Below are 17,925 nucleotides of genomic sequence, written 5' to 3' on the forward strand. Positions count from 1 at the left end.
GAAAGCCCTCCTCCTAGTAGCCACCTGCCTCACTTCCTTTGGCAGGGGCTCACGGAGAAGGACCCCTATGGATGATCTTAAGGTCCAGGCAGGCACATATGGGAGGAGGTGTTCCATCAAATAACCTGGCCCCAAACCGTTTAGGGCTTTGAATGTTAGTACCAGCACTTTGAACTAGCACTGTTGGAAAGCATAGTTGTGTGGCTCCTTTTTTCCTGACAAATACTTTTTATACTTTAACAGTTGCATGACAGATGCAGTTTTTCCCAGCACAGAAATGCAGCAATATGGAAATATGTAGTGGTTAGATTTCTGCCTGTCATGTAAAACCTACAACATTTAGTCTGGCAAATGGCAAGCTATGCAATTGATTGTGTCACAAGCTCTTGTCAGCAAGACTCGGTTCATCAGATGCCTACAACTGCTCTGCTACAGCCCAATCCTAGACATGCCTACTTAGAAGTAAATCACACTGAACTCAGTGAGACTTACTCTCAGGTGGATGGGTATAGGATTGCAGGCTACAAGTGGCTTGAGTGGTGTTGGGGTGTAATTCTGGAGTTGCGAATTGAGAGCACATTGAAGCACCTCCCATAAACCTCCATGATTGGCATGAGTTCCAGGGAATACAGATCTCACAAGAAGTGGTGTGATTCTGTGTTACTTATTTGTAAGGGTTAAACCAGGGACGTAGAGCGTTTTTTTCAGCCAACGGGCCAAATTGTATTTCAGAGCAGCTTTCTGGTGCCATCGGGGGAAACTCAGAGGGCTGCATTGGGACCCGAGGAGGGCTGGATTTGGCCCCCAGGTGTGAAGTTCTGCACCCCTGGGTTAAACGAAGAAGTGCCCAAAATTTATGGGAAGTTAGTGGGAAAATATGTTGCCCTTTTCCTTGCTCAGAAATCTTTTGTGCTCCAATTAGCTGTTGTCTTTTATTGTTTGTAGAGTCAGATTAGCGAGTTGAGAGGCTCTAGGGTGGGAAGAGAAAAGTAATTGCGAAGGGAGTAAATTGCTGCATGAAAAGAATCCAAACTACTGTTTTTTGTTATTATTGTTTTTTTTTACGAAGTCATCCCACCAACACCATGAGAGTAGATGAGCAGGCTTTTTATTTTTTCAGCTAATTCCAAACAAGATCTTTAGGTCATCCTTCCCTCCTGAAGCAACATAGGGCAAAGCGGGGGTGGGGGGGTATGAGAGAGTTGGAAACTTATATGGATGTGTGGCATTGGTGTTAAAGAAGAGGGGTGTGGGTGTGCGGACCTGCATGGGACAGTTATGTATTTGTCTTAGTGAATGAGAGAGATCTTGTAAATGATGATCTATCACTTTCCCATGAAAGACACCACGGGCAAGATTTTTGCATGGGAGACATTTTCTGGCGAGAAGGGTCATTTGCCTTGTGCTTGCAGTCTGATCATGGACATTACTGGGTGCTATCAGTATCATGGTACAGCACCACTTAGCTGCAATCAGACAACAATGGTCCACTGCTCAGACACAGTGCATTTAAATCCTTCTTGTTTGTAGGCATGTTTGTTAAACACAAAACAGAGGTGTCATGTTGTGTTTAGGTCTTGACCCAGCTCTTTGTCTCTCATTCCTGCTCTTCCTCCTCCTCCTCCTTTTGCCTTTCTCTTTTCCTTGCTGATTTTAACTATAAGCTGGAATTCCCAGCGGACTAGGATATTGATGGTGGGATATTTGGATTACGACCCTGTGCACCCTCACAGCATTCTTTTGCTAGGGAAATGCTTCCATTCATCTTGGGAGCCTTTTACAAGCATGCAGGGCCTTTCTTTTTCTTTCCTCTTCACTTGTGGTATATTAGAGCAAGGGTGGACAGAAAATGGATTGCTAGTTATTTTGGGCTTAACTCCCAGCACTTCCTGACCATTGGCCATGCTGGCAGAGGCTTCTGGGAGTTGAAGTCCAAAATCCTCTGGAGATCTATACCTTCGGCCCATACATGGATTATAGAGGCTACTGGGAGATAGGACTTTCTCCTCCCCTGGTCACAGCCTGCCCTCTTCCTTGTCCCGATCTGCTCTGGAGGGTCCCTCAAACCCTCCGGTGCAGATATTATCCCCACCTCGTTCCACTGATGGAAGCACTTTTATTGAAAGTCAACTGGATACAACCCAATGTGTGAACTTGACCAATATTGAAAATTTGTGTTCATAGATAATCCTATTTTGTATGTTTGATTACATGTGTGACTTCTGCTGGGGGAATCAAACCAAGGTCACATTTATTTATTTATTGCATTTATATACCGCCCCATAGCCGAAGCTATAAGAGAAAACATTTAAAAACAGTATACAAAAATTAAAAGCCACAAAAACATGCAACATTACTCTTAGCATGAATCTTTCATATGCTTTACCAAATTGTTTTTCCAGTGGTAACTTTTTCCACTGAAAGGGCTTCTCCCTGGTGTGGACTCGCTGGTGTATGAGGAGCTCCCTCTCCGTCCGTAGCTGCTTCCTGCACTCGAAGCACATTGGCCAATCCCCCATGTGGACTTCTTCGTGCCTCTGGCACCGCCGGTTCTTCCAGTAGCTTTTCCCACTGTACCTGCACTTGAACAGTTTCTTGCCCGTGTGGGTTTTCTGATGGGACTGGAGGTTGCACTTAGTGGTAAAATTTCTCTCACACTCGACACAGGAAAAGGGCTTCTCACCCATGTGAGTCCGCATATGTTTTGTGAGGGTTTTCTTGTAGCAGAAGCTGCTCCCGCACTTGGTACATTTATGGGGCCGTTCCCCAGTACGGATCCTCTGACTTGCACCAGAAACTCTTGTCACAGTTGCTGCACTGGTAGAGCCGTTCTTTCGAGTGGAATGTCAGCAAGTGGTATCTCAGTTTGCCACTGGTGGTGTGTTTTCCACACTTGGCGCATGCAAGTGGTTTCTCCCCTGTGTGAATGACCTGGTGTCTCTTCAAGTCCACCTGGGACTTGAACTTCTTCCCACATTCGAGACACGGGTAAGGGCCCAGGTGACACTTTTGGTGGTTCCGGAGAACTTTCGTGGAAATGAAACGTTTCCCACGTGTCGCATTGAAACGTCTTCTCTTCCCTGTGGAGTTTCTCATGCAGAATGAGGTACTGTTTCTGGCTGAATGCCTTCCCACATTTGGAACATGTGAAGGGCTTTTCCCCGTAGTGGGTGGTGGAGTGCGTGTGGAGGTTGGCCCGCTGGCTGAACCGCTTCCCACAGACCTTACATGGGAAGGGCTTCTCCCCTGTATGGGTTCTCACGTGCACTGTCAAGTGTTCGCTACGACTGAACTTCTTCCCGCATTCTCGGCACTCAAAGGGCCTTATTCCCTTGTGAATCTTCTTGTGAGTCAACAGGCTTTTCCGACTGCCTAGGATTTTCCCACAATATTTACATTTGCAGCCTCCCTTTTCCGTTAACTGGAATTCCTCTTGCTCTGGATCCTTTCTGAGTTGGCTGGACCATTTCCCATGCCTGCAACTCTCCTCCTCCTCCAAACTTTTAGGGTGGGTCTCTTGAGATCCTGGACTTTGAGAAGGTCCTGCTCCTTCCCCAGCAAAGGAGGGGCTCTGAGCACCCCCGGGTGGGTCCTCGTTGTACAACTCCTGCCCTTGTTCAAGCTTGGAAATGAGCTGAGGTTTGGCAGCCATGAGGCCTAGGAAAGCGAGGCTGGCGTAATTTTCACCCAACACATCTTGGTACAGATCCTTCTGGGAGGCCGACAGCATCTCCCACTCCTCACGAGAAAAAAGGACGGTGATGTCAGCAAAGCTCACTGCAACCTGCGCAGGGGGTCCTGGGCCAGGCTTCCTCACCCCCGTCCTCCTCCTCTCCATTTTGCAGGGGGTGGCAGGCAGTTGTGATGCTGCGCAGGTCTCGATCCGGGCCGGGGAGCAGGAGAAGCCCGGCGGCTCAAGTGCGGCCTTTGTGCTCCGCAGCCCGAGCAAGCTCCGGGGGGCAACTCTTGGCCGCTCCGGGACATGTGAGGCTACCTGACGAAGCCCAGCGCGCAAACTCAGCCCCCACATCTCCAGGCCCCGAGCTGGCATGGCGCTTGTTCCAGAGGAAGCTGGCAGGGCTGCGGCTGAGACGGCAGCCGGACGCAAAAGAGGCAGCTCCTTCCTGTCTAAAAGCTGTTTGTCAGGATCCTTTGGGGGTGGAATCCCCCAAATATAGCAATGATCTACGGACTCTAGGGAACCCCCTCTCCTTTGTCTATTGACTCCTACTAAAGGGATTTTTAGTTGAGGCAATGTGATGCTTAACCTGTCCTATAGCCTTTCTCTAATAGAAATCTCCAATGCCATTGCATTTATTATTTAGAAAAATAGTATTTGATGAATGGTCAGAATCTGATAATCCTGTGAAAGATGATTTGTTGCTGGAACAACAGTTGACCATGTTGAGTGGTGGTGTTTGTTTTTTGGAGATATCTTTTGGACTCCTGGTTCTTGGGGATCTTGCAAGCTGAACATTCATTCTCCATTCCTACATTGCGCTTCTCTCCGTCAGATCCTCATATTACATAAGACTGTCCCAGCTGCTTCTACCGTGTCTACAACTTGCTAAGCCCATCCACAGTACTCACTGGCCACTGAGAGGCTTGTGTACATGTAAAAGCACCAGTCATTTGTGTCAATAATGAATGTAGCCTGTGTGTTTTGAAGAGCGCAGGGCAAACACTGAGGGAAAGACAGTCTACTTTGCCAGAGATTGTGGCCGCTAATGGGAAGGAAAATGACCTCATCATTCTTCAGTTTCAGGTATTTTAAATCTACGCACTGCTGCTGTGCTTTATTTTGGTTTTATTTTATCTTTTATACAGTGGTTTTAAACATTTTATCGTGTATCATGCTGCATTTTATGGTTTTAATTGCTGTGAACCTCCCAGAGAGCTTCAGCTATTGGGCGGTATAGAAATGTTAGAACTAACTAACATACCTTTGGAACAGGAGGTGAAAATAGAATAATATGTCCAGGCAGCCTTGGGACAAGAAGAAGCAAAACTAACCAAACAAGCAAAAAGCAGAGGTTTCAGAGATAAGTAGCATTGGAAGAAATGATCAGGAACCAGAGTAAGGCCTGTTTCAATGTGGGGAAACCTATTGGAAGGAAGCCATGAAGACAGCAACATCCATTAACCCACAGCTACTAGATGCCATGTTGATACCCCCCCCCTTTTCTGGCTTACTTTTGAGCAAGTGGCTGAGGCTTGCCAGTCAAATGACAAGTAATGGAGGTGTAAACTGTCTTGCTAGCCTTTTTAAAAAATGAGTGTACCTGTAGTAGATAGAAGAGCTAGCTTGGCCTTGCAATATACACATGTGGCCAGTAGGTGGCACTCTAGCTCCATCATTACTTTAGAAGAGAAAAAATTCATAAAGGTTTTGTGGCTGAAAAGGGCTTTGCTTCTCATGGCATAGAGGCATTTATTTTGTCCCAACTGTCAACTGTGAGCCTTCCTGCTTCCTCCTGCCAAATACCGTACACCTCCCACCGCAGGCTCCAGGTTTTTGAGGGCCTTTGGGCAAGATACACCCTCAATGGGTGTCTCACCCTCAGTGATATGGGGAAAAATATTTTCCAGTGCTTTATTTTTCCTTGGGGGGAAAAATCGTTTCATAAATACATTAGTAATAACGAATGGATGGCAGTTGCAAATATTATATTAGGCAATCTTGGTAGCTTCAAAGCTGTGATTAACATTTTTCAGGTGATTATCCCTAGCAGGTATGTGAGAGAATATGTATATGTCATTGAAACACATGTATGGCTCAGAGTGAAAAGGAATAATAAATAGTGATAGTGAGTGGAAGAAAGTTCAAACTCTGTTGAAATAGATGAGCGGATGTCAGCATATCATGCACAGTCCTTTGGGTTAAAATTAATGGTTGCAGCCTTTCCCAATCTAGTGCCTTCCAAATGTGTTAGACTGCAACTCCTAACATCCCCAGCTTGCTGGACTGGCTGTAGGATGCTGGGAGTTATAGTTCAACATATTTGGAAGGCACCAGGTTCGAGAAGGCTGAAAGTCAGGTTGCTTACCTGTAACTGGAGTTCTTTGAGTGGTCATCTGTGCATTCACACGTTCTGCGCCTGCGTGGAGCATCAAATCGGGAAACTTCTATAGCTGAGCAAGTTTTGGCGGGATCCCTCCCCCACCGTCCCACTGGGCATGTTCAGGGGGCTCCTGCCCATTCCCTCAGTTTTTTCTCGACTGCCATTGTGGCGGGATTTGTTTCGAGACTCCTCCAACTTTTTGGCCTGCTGAGCTTAATCTTTCTCTTCTAGAAGACCTATTTTCTGCTTCCTTTTATTGTTTCATTTGTTTAAAATACTTGCTCCGCTATAGAAGTTTCCCAGTTCGATGCTCTGTGCAGGCGCAGAGACCATATGTGTGATGCACAGAGACCATGAAGAAGAATTAGGGGTGGGTACACAGCACCAGGTTGGCACCGCGTCCCTCAGAAACCCCAACGTCTCAGAGTCCGTCTTGCAGTTCCGTGCTTCCACCCCATCTTCCTTTTACCGTATCCAGCCATTTCTTCTTAGTAGTGTTGCCTTGTGCTTTTGTCCAAGTATAGGCTACTATTCAGGCAGCTCTTTTCATAAATTCCTCTATGCGACGGGCCTTTGGAAGTTAACTGCATTACATCTCAAGGTAACATTTCAAGTTCCAGGCATATTTAAAAAGTCCTACTTTTTAATTTGTCACCTTATTTTTTTTTTTATAATACAGGTCTCCTCCATACCCTGGAGGACTACAAGCTTTCTCTCTCTTAAAAATAATAATAATAATACTACATCACAAGCGTTACCATTTTTATACAGAGTACAAATAAAATAACTAAAATCCTGAGATTTATAATTCAAGGAGCGCAGAAGGCGAGCGGAGAAGTGATTGCAAGTGCCCCGGGCCTTTTCTCGCAACAACCAGGGATGGTAGTGTGGTGTGAATCCTCCCACCCCCGGGTCCACTTTAGCATTAGCTGAACTCCAAGCATAATATTGAAGAACGCATGATCTCCTCCGATGCTGCCACCTAGTGATTACCAGGGGCATGGTCAGCCTGTATACAAAACGGCACATGTACACGCACAACACACATTTACAATGGCAAAGTAATGGGGAGCAGTTCAAGGCGCTTTACCAATTAGAGCCCTTCAATGTCTTGACCGCTTCTACTTACACAAGCGCACACCCCCACAGTTCCACCAGTTATGGGCCTGGGCCCTCCTCTCCAGCTGGTGCTTATCTGATTTCTGTCCGTGAACTAGGCATGTCTTGGAAACAAGGTGGCTTGGGTGCACCAGATGTGCACCCCAAGTGAAGGACTACCTTCCAGAGGTAGGGCATGCCATCTGATGGATGGGGCTCTGGCTATTATCAATCCTTCTGATACCAAAGCAGATACTGATGATGTCTGGGGCGCATGGAGTGGATCCATATAACCCACAACAGGGTTGAGAAGCTGGGCTGAGGCAGAAGTGGCAGTGATGGGGGACAAATCCCTTTTGTGTGGCAGTGGAGAGTGCAACAATGTAAACACCCTCGAGCAGAAAGTCTTACACAGTCCCAGCTTAAGAGAACACACCGCGTGAATGATACTGAGTTTGGGAGGCAGAGCACAAAGATCCTGACTGCAATGGGAGAAGACAGCTGGCATAATGGCGTATTGGTGGAGGTGATTCCTAGCTGGTCAGTCTGTGCAGCGAGTGAGGCGAAGCCCCCCCCCCCCCCCAATTCCTTCAAGCCAAGAGGTACGCAAGTCAGCTAAGGCAGTGAGTTCCTGGGAAGCAGGCAAAAAATCCTCAACGGTGCTACGGGCTCTGAACAGGTTGGTGGCTCTGCTCCTCTGCCAATTGTTTGCGGTTAGACTGAATGTTTGAATGCGAAGGAGAAGATGGCCCCCATGGCCAGGCCCAAGGAGAGGAAGAAGGCCATGATGGTTCCAGCGGTCTCTGCTTCGTGGGACAGCACCTTCCTAGTCAGGAGGAGAAGAACAGCTGGTCAGCTCAGCAGCACCATCCCAGCGCTTGGCTGCACCCCTCGCCCAAGCCCTGCACTTGCTCGCATTCTTCCCTTCCCTTTCCTTGTTTTTTCCCTCTGAAATTTAGGAGTGTGAGCCATCTTGCATTCCCTTCTACCACACAATGGTCTAGCATTTTGCAGAGCGTGGATAATAGAGATGCGCCCAGATTGACTTAACCCTTGGGAAGCAACCTGAAGTAGATCCAGATAACTGGAAGCCAGGTCCGCTTAAAACACCCTAGATTTCCAAGTGGATTGTTGGGTGTGTGTGCGTGTAACACTAGTGTACATCATATGATCGGATAGTACAGACGCTCTCTTGCTATGCAGAATTCCCTGAAGCCATAGATAACCAAAAGAAATGGCTGCAGCCCCAGATGGCAAATGCTAGCCAACTGGTTCAGCAGCAGCCGCAGCCGCTCGCCCCAGCCTCCCACAAGCCCCATGCCAGTTCCCTTGGAGCGGAGGCAGAGGCTGGGAGAACAGGGCTCCAGCTGGACTTCCGCTGTGCCTTGCCCTCCTCCTCTTCCTCTCAAGTGATACTCACTTGGGTCCTAAGCACATGCAGAGGCTGGCCAGATAGCCGTTGGAGATGGCGAAGAAGATCATGAAGATGATGTACCACGCATCATGTCCAAAGAAGACAGGCAGGTTGTGGCGCGGCTGCACGTTACACAGCATGAAGAGAGGGATAAAGACCACACGGGCAACCACCATGCAGGGCAGCAGTCGGCTGTCCTTTCCGGGCTGCAGGAGACGAGGGAAGGAGAGAACCATTAGGAGCTGCCAAGGGGGTCCCCCTGAGGCAAACTGCAATTTCAGAGGAGAACGGCCATTCCTTCTTCAGGAGGGAAAGCCGGAGCCCTGCCCTGTACAGCTTTGCTTGGTTCGGTATAAGAGGGCTTCCTGCCTCCCTAAAGGTCTAAAAGTAATGAGGGGAACAAAGCACGATCTTCAGAGCCAAAGTTTGGTACGGGCTTTATCTGAAGATCTGTGGGAGCTGTCCCACAGGAAACATGGAAGGGCACTTCTATTACTATTTATATAGCAGTGTCCCCAGTAACGTAAGGGGGAGAGAGAGAGACAGAGAAATCCTGCCTCAAAGATCTTTGGCTGTTCATCTCTCTGAGGGCGCAGAATTTTCAGAGGGTTTCCCACATGTTCAGCTAAGTTTACTGATTTGCTCCTGTGGGCTTTATGTTTCTGGAACTACTTTTGGTATCTAATTCAAATTACACTTCCCAGAGAACAGTTTGTTCCTCTGACGTATTTCTTGGCTTTCTGTAGCCACAAAGCTGGGTCTGTCAGCCAAAATCCCATTGGCAACACCCGGAAATCACAGTGGTGGCAGGGCTGTTTCTGGCTATGCCACAGAGGTCGTAGAGGTCACCTGGTGGTTGAGGGCTTCCCCTCTTCCTTATTGATGAGAAAATTTCTCCCACCAATATGGAAAGGATCACATAGATCTCCTTCCTCCTTTTACCTGAGTAAAAATGACGGACTGACTGGAAGAACAGGCCCCCACCCACCCCCGCTCCGTCACTTGGGTCACTGGCAAAGGCAAAATGCTGAGCAATGATTCCACAAAGGCAATACAACTGAACAACTGGAGAGAAAAACATCCCAAAGAAAACAGCTGGAAAAGCCACCCATGCAAACATAGCGCAATGAGGAACAACATACCCTCTCCTCAGCTTTGGCAAGAGGACCTGGCAAAAGCTCCTCAGGTGTTGCAACATCCACAGAATATTCCAGAGAACTTGCTAGCCACTCTCCTTACCCTGCCTAGGTACATTTCAGCTAGTTCAAACATTTCCAAGAGAGTATTTCAAACCCCAGCTGGCAACAGCTCATCCACGGTCTAAATGTGAGGCACTTCCCAGCCTAGTTCTCAAGGGACGCTTTCATGGGGTGCGTCAGGGCTGAATGTGGCCCTTTGGGGAGGGTCAATTGCATGCAAAAGGCAGGGCTGGGAAAGATCTCTGCTGGGGACAATGGAAAACTGCTGCCAGTCAGAGCAGACGAAACTGGGCTAAATGGTCCAATTCGCAGCATAAAGTAGCTTCCTATGTCAACATGGGGCTTATTCCAGCCTCTTCACATCACGCAGGATTGAAATGGGTCAGATGACTCTTGTATTGCCGTCTTGTTTACAATCATTTGCAGAAAACACACACATTTTCCTTCTGGTCAGGGCTGTCATCTTGAGTGTGGAAGTGTTTTTTTGCCTCCTGCTCGGCTCCGTCGCTCAGGTCATTTACAGCTATCTGCTCTAGCGGCATCTTTCTGTGGGGTGGGAAACCTAAATATGCCTCAAGAAATTATTTAGGCTGATTTGGGTAGACGGTCCATCTCTTGTTTCAGTAGAGGTTGGAATAGGGGGTGCTTTTATTGTGTCCCTCACCTTTCAATCTCTGTAAGACTTACCATTTTATTTATTATTTTCTAACTTACTTAAAAGATTTTTAATCCACCTTTCAGAATGCATTGCCCTAACAAGGTGGCTTACAATATTAGAAAAGCATGAATATACAAATTTCAATTACACACATAGGACTAGCAGCAGCAGCAGCTAATGCTGACTGGTATTTATGTATCTCCAGGGTCTTTAAACAGCCAGCAGTGAGGAGGCCATATGTATTTCCCTGGGAAGGGAGTTCCAAAGGTATGTGTTCCTATCCCTAGTATCAATAACCCTACGGCTCTCGCTGGTAAGAGCTTGATCGAGTGAAACCATTCTTATGACCCCACTAGAATGTCCCAATTTCTCCAAAAAGGAGAAAATAACCACCCACAAAGGCAGAGTGACACAACGAAACAGGTCAGATTCTTAGCTCTGGGGAAATTTCCATTGATTGGGCAATGACATGACTGAGAACAGAATAAGATGTTTGGAGGATCGAGCTACTCCCTGGTTGCCAAATTAGCTCTGGTGCACTGGGACCTGGGCAGGCTTCTATCTAGATGTTAGCAACCTCAGTGTTGACCCTGCTGTGGTGCACAGACAAAACAAGCCTTCCTTTTGCCAAGTGAGGAGGCAGCAGGGAAATGGACCAGTCAGAGGAAAGGAAGGTGGTTCACCAGGCTCAAACCACACACACAGCCTGTGGAGTCAAACTTTCCACAAAGCTATTTTGGAAACATTCTTCTGCAAGTTCATCCTTCCACTTGGGATATGGGTGAGCAGCCAACATAGCTGATCCCAGCACAAAGGGAGAAGCAGAAAGTAGCACTGGGCTTGGCTTCCTACCGAGGCCTTTTGGTTCAGACTAGCATAAGGCTTCAGAGAATTGTACACTGTGACACACCTCTGCAAACAGTCTTACTCATATAATGGGGGAAGCAGGAAAGTCAGGGCTAACATATTGGCCTAAAGTGGTGAGCTGTTTCAAGGGGAGGCTAGGAGGAAGTGTATTGCTCACCATCCCCAAGAGAGCAGGTTTTCTTTGGCTTCTCTATACCCTCAGTCACAGACCTGGACCTGGACTGCTACAGGCCTTTCTCTGTTGACTGGCTCCTGTCACAACACCAGACAGGCCACTAATTGTGAGACTGAGCGTGGGCTTATTTAACTAGGGGTTTATAATTCACGAGGTGTCTTCAGCCAAGCCGCGTGGATGAGAGGAAAAACACGGGAGGGGTGTGTGTGCGTTTTATTTGGGCCAAGAAAAACAATTTAGTATCCTTGCGTCTTTTCTTCCCACTGCTGTGTTTCTCCTTCCTTCCACTGTTGCTCATGTCTTTAGTTAACCAGACGACCAAGTTTCAACTCCGGTTCCCTTCCCCACCCCTCTCTCCTCTCTTCCTCACTCCACAAACAAATCTGTCTGGTCAAGTTTCCTCTCCACAGTCTATGGCACCTTAAAGATCATGCAATGCTCACCTCCTTTTATCATTATCTGAGGATGATGGCCTCCCTCTGTTGTTCAGCCCCAGCATTTGGTATTCAGAGGTATACTGCCTTTGTCCATGGGGGTTCTATTTAGCTGTCATGACTAATAGACTTGGTAGACCCTTTTTTTATTACCTCTAGCCTTTGCTTGAATACCTCCAGCGAAAGAGAGCTCAGCACCTCCCCAAGGCATTTCGTTCCACTGTCAAACAGCTCTTCCGTTTAGGACATTTCTCTTAACGTTTAGCTGAAATCTACTTCCCAATAATTTCCTCCCACTGGCTCTACTCCTACCCTTTGGAGCAACAGAAAATAAGTGCACTATCTTCTGCATGGCAGCCATTCAGGTACCTGAAGACGGTTATCATGTCTCCCCTTAATCTTCTCTTCTGCAGGCTAAAAATACTCAGAGCTCATGGGTTTTCTCCTTCCATCTGCCCTGCCCTGTTCCACTGAAGGACAGTAAGATTCTTCATGGATGTGACATCCTAAACTGATGTCACTTAAAGAGATTCCCAAGACAGACTAACTCTTTGGTTAGGCCAGTGACAACTTTAGCAAGTTTTCCTTGGCCTATAAATGATTATCATGAAGCTGCCACATTTTATTGCTTCATCTTCATTCATTCATTCTATCTATCTATCTATCTATCTATCTATCTATCTATCTATCTATCGGTTTAGTTGTAATTGTTTATTAGTGATTTTAACAGTGATTTTTAAAATATTTCTGCATGTAAACCACTTAAAGAGATTTTATTCTATTAAACACCATACAGGTATTACTAACAAACAAACAGCAAAGACAATGAATGGGAAATGATAAGAAATAAAAGTTTAAATTTAAGCTGGTGGTGTTGTTATTATTAGGAACTGTGTTTATGTTGTTGTTTTTATTTCTGTGCCTTGCCTTTGCTTAACTCCACCTTACCTGAATGCCCCCATTCTTCTGTATTTTCTGCAATAAGTGCCTTTGCTGACTTTATTGTAATTTGGGCCCCACTTGCTTTTAAGATGAATGGAGGAAAACTGTTGTGTCTTTTGACCCCACAGAGCTAAGTGGGCCTGAATATTTCTGACAGATCCAATGGGTCCTGGGGTTCAGTCTGCCCTTTCTGGTACTGGGACAACTGAGGCATCTTAAGAGCTGCTTGAGGTTTTAAAAAAAACGTTTAAACACCAGTGAAAGCGGGCTGCTCAGAGGTCTGGGGCTGAAGGAATCGATTGCCCTGCAACTGGGCAGTTAATTCTAGACACTGAACCACCTGGTTACACTTGTCCCTCAGGATATAAAAAGACACGTGCCAGTCTGATAAGCAGTAGGGCTCAAAAAGGACTGTGAAGTAGAATTGGCTGCCTTCAGAAGCACCCTAAATATACACCACAATAGCAAGAGGCACAACGAAGTGCTGTGCGTTCTTCCTTCAACTCCTCATTTGTGATGCATTTTCTCTACAGGACTTTTTCTTGGTCTCTAATACAGCTATTCTTCCCTACTCTCTGCACGCAATGATAGATTCAGCTGCCTTTATTGGGAGGCAAAGTCTCTGGAGAAACAATACCACCCTTCCTCAGATGGAAAGGCAGGGGGTTTCTCTGCAGCCTGGCACAAAATGGAGGGAGGCGCTAGGAAGTGAAAAGGGAAATTCTGACTCTTGGTGCCTGGCTTCGGCCCAGTATCCCCCTTCACGTCTTTCACAGAACTCTAATTCACAAGAAGCTGCTCTTTTCATGATCTCTCTCCAAAAATGTGCCTGTCGTGGTGATGACTCCTTTTATGAGCTTTAGGGAAGGCGGCCTCTGCTTGGATATCGCAAACAGCTTACTCACCCACATAGTGACCGTGGTAAGGCTCCGGCCTGCCCAGTCGAAGACATTAAACATCAGGAAACAGGAGACTGGAGTGAAATATTTAGCTGAGGAGAGAAAGCAATGAAGAAGACATGTTAGCACCAGGATCTCTGTCTTCTGTAGTACTGAATAGAGCAATAAAGAGGGACAGGGGCTAGGCCCAGGCGAAGGGTACTGCAGTTCTATGAGGCGCATAACCTACACTCTCCCATCTTCCTCAAACATGTAAGTAGAGTCCTGCGGCCAGGGCAGAGTTTGTCACTTCGCACATTACTGTACTGAAGCAACTATGAGTCTGAAGTTAGTGACAAAAACCCAGCCCTTAAAGTCACAGGCAAATAAATAAATGAGTAAATCGGTAAGTTCAAACTGGGAACAGTGATAACGTGATGGCAAATGCAGGAATACAAAGGGCATCAGCTTACTGCCATCTTGGCCCTGTGGGGAAGAAGAAGGACTGAGGAGACAGGAGCAGGCAGAAGTAACATTGGGGCCTGCTCCTGCTGGACTCTTCCCCCCCCCACACACAGGGCAAACTGCCATCTTGGCCCTGTGGGGAAGAAGAAGGACTGAGGGGACAGGAGCAGGCAGAAGTAACATCGGGGCCTACTCCTGCTGGACTCTTCCCCCCCCCCACAGGGCAAACTGCCATCTTGGCCCTGTGGGGAAGAAGAAGGACCGAGGGGACAGGAGCAGGCAGAAGTAACATTGGGGCCTGCTCCTGCTGGACTCTTCCCCCCCCCCCCCCAGGGCAAACTGCCATCTTGGCCCTGTGGGGAAGAAGAAGGACTGAGGGGACAGGAGCAGGCAGAAGTAACATCGGGGCCTACTCCTGCTGGACTCTTCCTCCCCCCCACAGGGCAAACTGCCATCTTGGCCCTGTGGGGAAGAAGAAGGACCAAGGGGACAGGAGCAGGCAGAAGTAACATTGGGGCCTGCTCCTGCTGGACTCTTCCCCCCACACACACACAGGGCAAACTGCCATCTTGGCCCTGTGGGGAAGAAGAAGGACTGAGGGGACAGGAGCAGGCAGAAGTAACATCGGGGCCTGCTCCTGCTGGACTCTTCCCCCACCCCCCACACAGGGCAAACTGCCATCTTGGCCCTGTGGGGAAGAAGAAGGACCAAGGGGACAGGAGCAGGCAGAAGTAACATTGGGGCCTGCTCCTGCTGGACTCTTCCCCCCCCCCACAGGGCAAACTGCCATCTTGGCCCTGTGGGGAAGAAGAAGGACCGAGGGGACAGGAGCAGGCAGAAGTAACATCGGGGCCTGCTCCTGCTGGACTCTTCCCCCCCCCCCCCACAGGGCAAACTGCCATCTTGGCCCTGTGGGGAAGAAGAAGGACCGAGGGGACAGGAGCAGGCAGAAGTAACATCGGGGCCTGCTCCTGCTGGACTCTTCCCCCCCCCCCCCACAGGGCAAACTGCCATCTTGGCCCTGTGGGGAAGAAGAAGGACCGAGGGGACAGGAGCAGGCAGAAGTAACATCGGGGCCTGCTCCTGCTGGACTCTTCCCCCCCCCCACAGGGCAAACTGCCATCTTGGCCCTGTGGGGAAGAAGAAGGACCAAGGGGACAGGAGCAGGCAGAAGTAACATTGGGGCCTGCTCCTGCTGGACTCTTCCCCCCCCCCCCCACACACAGGGCAAACTGCCATCTTGGCCCTGTGGGGAAGAAGAAGGACTGAGGGGACAGGAGCAGGCAGAAGTAACATCGGGGCCTGCTCCTGCTGGACTCTCTCTCTCTCTCTCTCTCTCTCTTTTTCTTTCTCTCTCCTCCCTCCCTCCCTCCTTGACTCCTTTTCCTTGTGTGTCATGTCTTTATTAGATTGTAAGCCTGAGGGCAGGGACTGTCTTTTTTGCTAAGTGTAAGCCGCTCCGAGAGCCTTTTTTGGCTGAGGAGCAGGGTATAAGTATGATAAATAAATAAATAGTGACAGAGCGCATATATTTCCAGGCAGATGTCCCAAGTTTAACCCCCACAGAGGGATGGAGAAAAACTCCTGCTTGAAACCCTGGGGAGCCATTGCCAGTCTGTGTTGATAATACCGGGCTAGATGGACCAGTGATTTAACTCAGTGACTCTGTTCAGACGACACAGTAAGCCACGGTGGTTAAGCATTTTGAGCTAAACATTATGGCTTAGCGTGTCGCTAATCATGGTGGCTACATAACCAGGGTTTAAACATGCTCACTAACCATTTGCTGCAAAAAGGTTAGTGGCCTAACCCCGGCTTAGCATGTTGTCTGAACAGGCCCAGTATAAGGCAGTTTCTTATGTTCCTATGCAGGACTGGGTGGTTAAATAGTTTGCTCTATTCTTCCCCTTTTGTTCTGCATTTCCACAGCTTTCCATCACAGTTCTTCCCTCACAGACCCGCGCCCTCTCCTGAATTCTTCTCCACACGCCCCTGTGCCCTCACACCCTTTCTCTAGCCCACCTGGCTGTACCGTGACTACTTCTCATTGGTGCCGTTCACAATGGCCAGTCTATATAACACAGACCGATTATGACGGCTGCTGGTGATTTCCTTCTGCACAAATAAAGACTCTGATACGTTTGTAGAGTCTGGTGTAAAATAATGCATAATGTAAATGCAGATGGGTGTGGGCATAGACAAAAGGAACAGGACAACATGCAAGTTCTGTCCAAATAGGATGTGGAAAGCTAAATAGGAAGGGACTATTTAGTTTCCAGACCCCTGTTTCCTACCCTAGCCCCTGTCAGAGATCCAACTACTATTTTTCCCACAGACTCGCCTCCCTTCCAAACCCTCCCACTCTTGAGATTAAACCTGCCCGTTCTCTAACTAATTCTCTCTTTCTCACAGCAAATCTCCTACCCACAGCTTCTAGGGTTCCATCTCCAAGCACATGATGATGTTAATATTTGTTCAAGCGAAACAGATGTCAGCCAAGCCAGTTCCTGATGGGAAACTACCTGGGCGCCGCCATATAACTGTCTCCAGTTTTCCCGGAGGAAGAGTGTGTTACTCATCGGATGCAGTGAAAACCACGACCTGTCCACATCTCTCAGGGCTCAGGTGCCACGAGCCTTAGAGCCAAGCCACTTACGAGAGTGAGATTTCACTTACCCCAGGTCAGTCCTGCAATGGTCGGCTTCACAGCAACAGTGACAGATGGGAAGACCCCAATAGTGACGGTGAAGACTAAGCTGACGGAAAGAGCCATGACCCAGATCTGGAGAAAAAGGACAGAGTAAGTCTATGTCAGAACAAATCCAGCCAAAGAATCCCAGGAACCCTTCTCTAAAAAACAAACAGCCCCACCACATTTGGATGCAGAAAAGACCCATTTCAAAGCTTGATTGACAGCTTATGTACCTTTTTGAAGATGCTGAGGACTGAGGTGCTGTGGCCGGATGCATGGGAGGCCCCATTTGCAGCATGTTTGGATTCTACTCCATTGAGCTCCTCTGCAAAAAAGGAAGTACATATTTATTTATTTATTACATTTTTATACCGCCCAATAGCCAAAGCTCTCTGGGTGGTTCACAAAAATTAAAACCATAATAAAACAACCAACAGGTTAAAAGCACAAATACAAAATACAATATAAAAAGCACAACCAGGATAAAACCACGCAGCAAAATTGATATAAGATTAAAATACAGAGTTAGAACAGTAACATTTAAATTTAAGTTAAAATTAAGTGTTAAAATACTGAGAGAATAAAAAGGTCTTCAGCTGGCAACGAAAGGAGTACAGTGTAGGCGCCAGGCGGACCTCTCTGGGGAGCTCATTCCACAACCGGGATGCCACAGCGGAGAAAGCCCTCTTCCTAGTAGCCACCTGCCTCACTTCCTTTGGCAGGGGCTCACGGAGAAGGGCCCCTGTAGATGATCTTAAGGTCTGGGCAGGTATATATGGGAGGAGGCGTTCCTTCAAATAACCTGGCCCCAAACCGTTTAGGGCTTTAAATGGCAATAAAATGGTACATAAAAACATGAGGTTGACAAGAATAATCTCTTTCACAAATATTCTAACCCAGACTGGAACTGGACATTACAAGCATCTTACACCAGAATTGTACCTTCACTAGTTCTTGGGTCGTTGCCAGGCTTAATTCAAAGTACTTCTTTTAACCTATAAATCCTTTTATGGCTCGGGGTCCGCAGTGTCTAAAGTGCTC

At 47.7% G+C, this 17,925-nt stretch overlaps 1 protein-coding gene across 4 annotated transcripts in view; it reads right to left on the bottom strand.

Moving 5' to 3' along the window:
* Positions 1 to 6,687: 6,687 nt before the first annotated feature.
* SLC29A1 (solute carrier family 29 member 1 (Augustine blood group)) overlaps positions 6,688 to 17,925 on the bottom strand; it is a 71,817-nt gene continuing 60,579 nt past the window's right edge. For all 4 annotated transcript variants that reach the window (XM_063124205.1, XM_063124206.1, XM_063124208.1 and 1 more), the window contains 5 exons: positions 17,118 to 17,209; positions 16,869 to 16,974; positions 13,755 to 13,840; positions 8,581 to 8,780; positions 6,688 to 7,986 (listed from right to left, as the gene is read on the bottom strand). In XM_063124205.1, the coding sequence (XP_062980275.1) occupies positions 7,875 to 7,986; positions 8,581 to 8,780; positions 13,755 to 13,840; positions 16,869 to 16,974; positions 17,118 to 17,209 (596 nt within the window). In that variant the 3' untranslated portion in view covers positions 6,688 to 7,874. The remainder of the gene's footprint in view (positions 7,987 to 8,580; positions 8,781 to 13,754; positions 13,841 to 16,868; positions 16,975 to 17,117; positions 17,210 to 17,925) is intronic.

Source organism: Elgaria multicarinata, chromosome 4 (assembly GCF_023053635.1).
Source record: "Elgaria multicarinata webbii isolate HBS135686 ecotype San Diego chromosome 4, rElgMul1.1.pri, whole genome shotgun sequence".
Taxonomy (NCBI): Eukaryota; Metazoa; Chordata; class Lepidosauria; order Squamata; family Anguidae; genus Elgaria; species Elgaria multicarinata.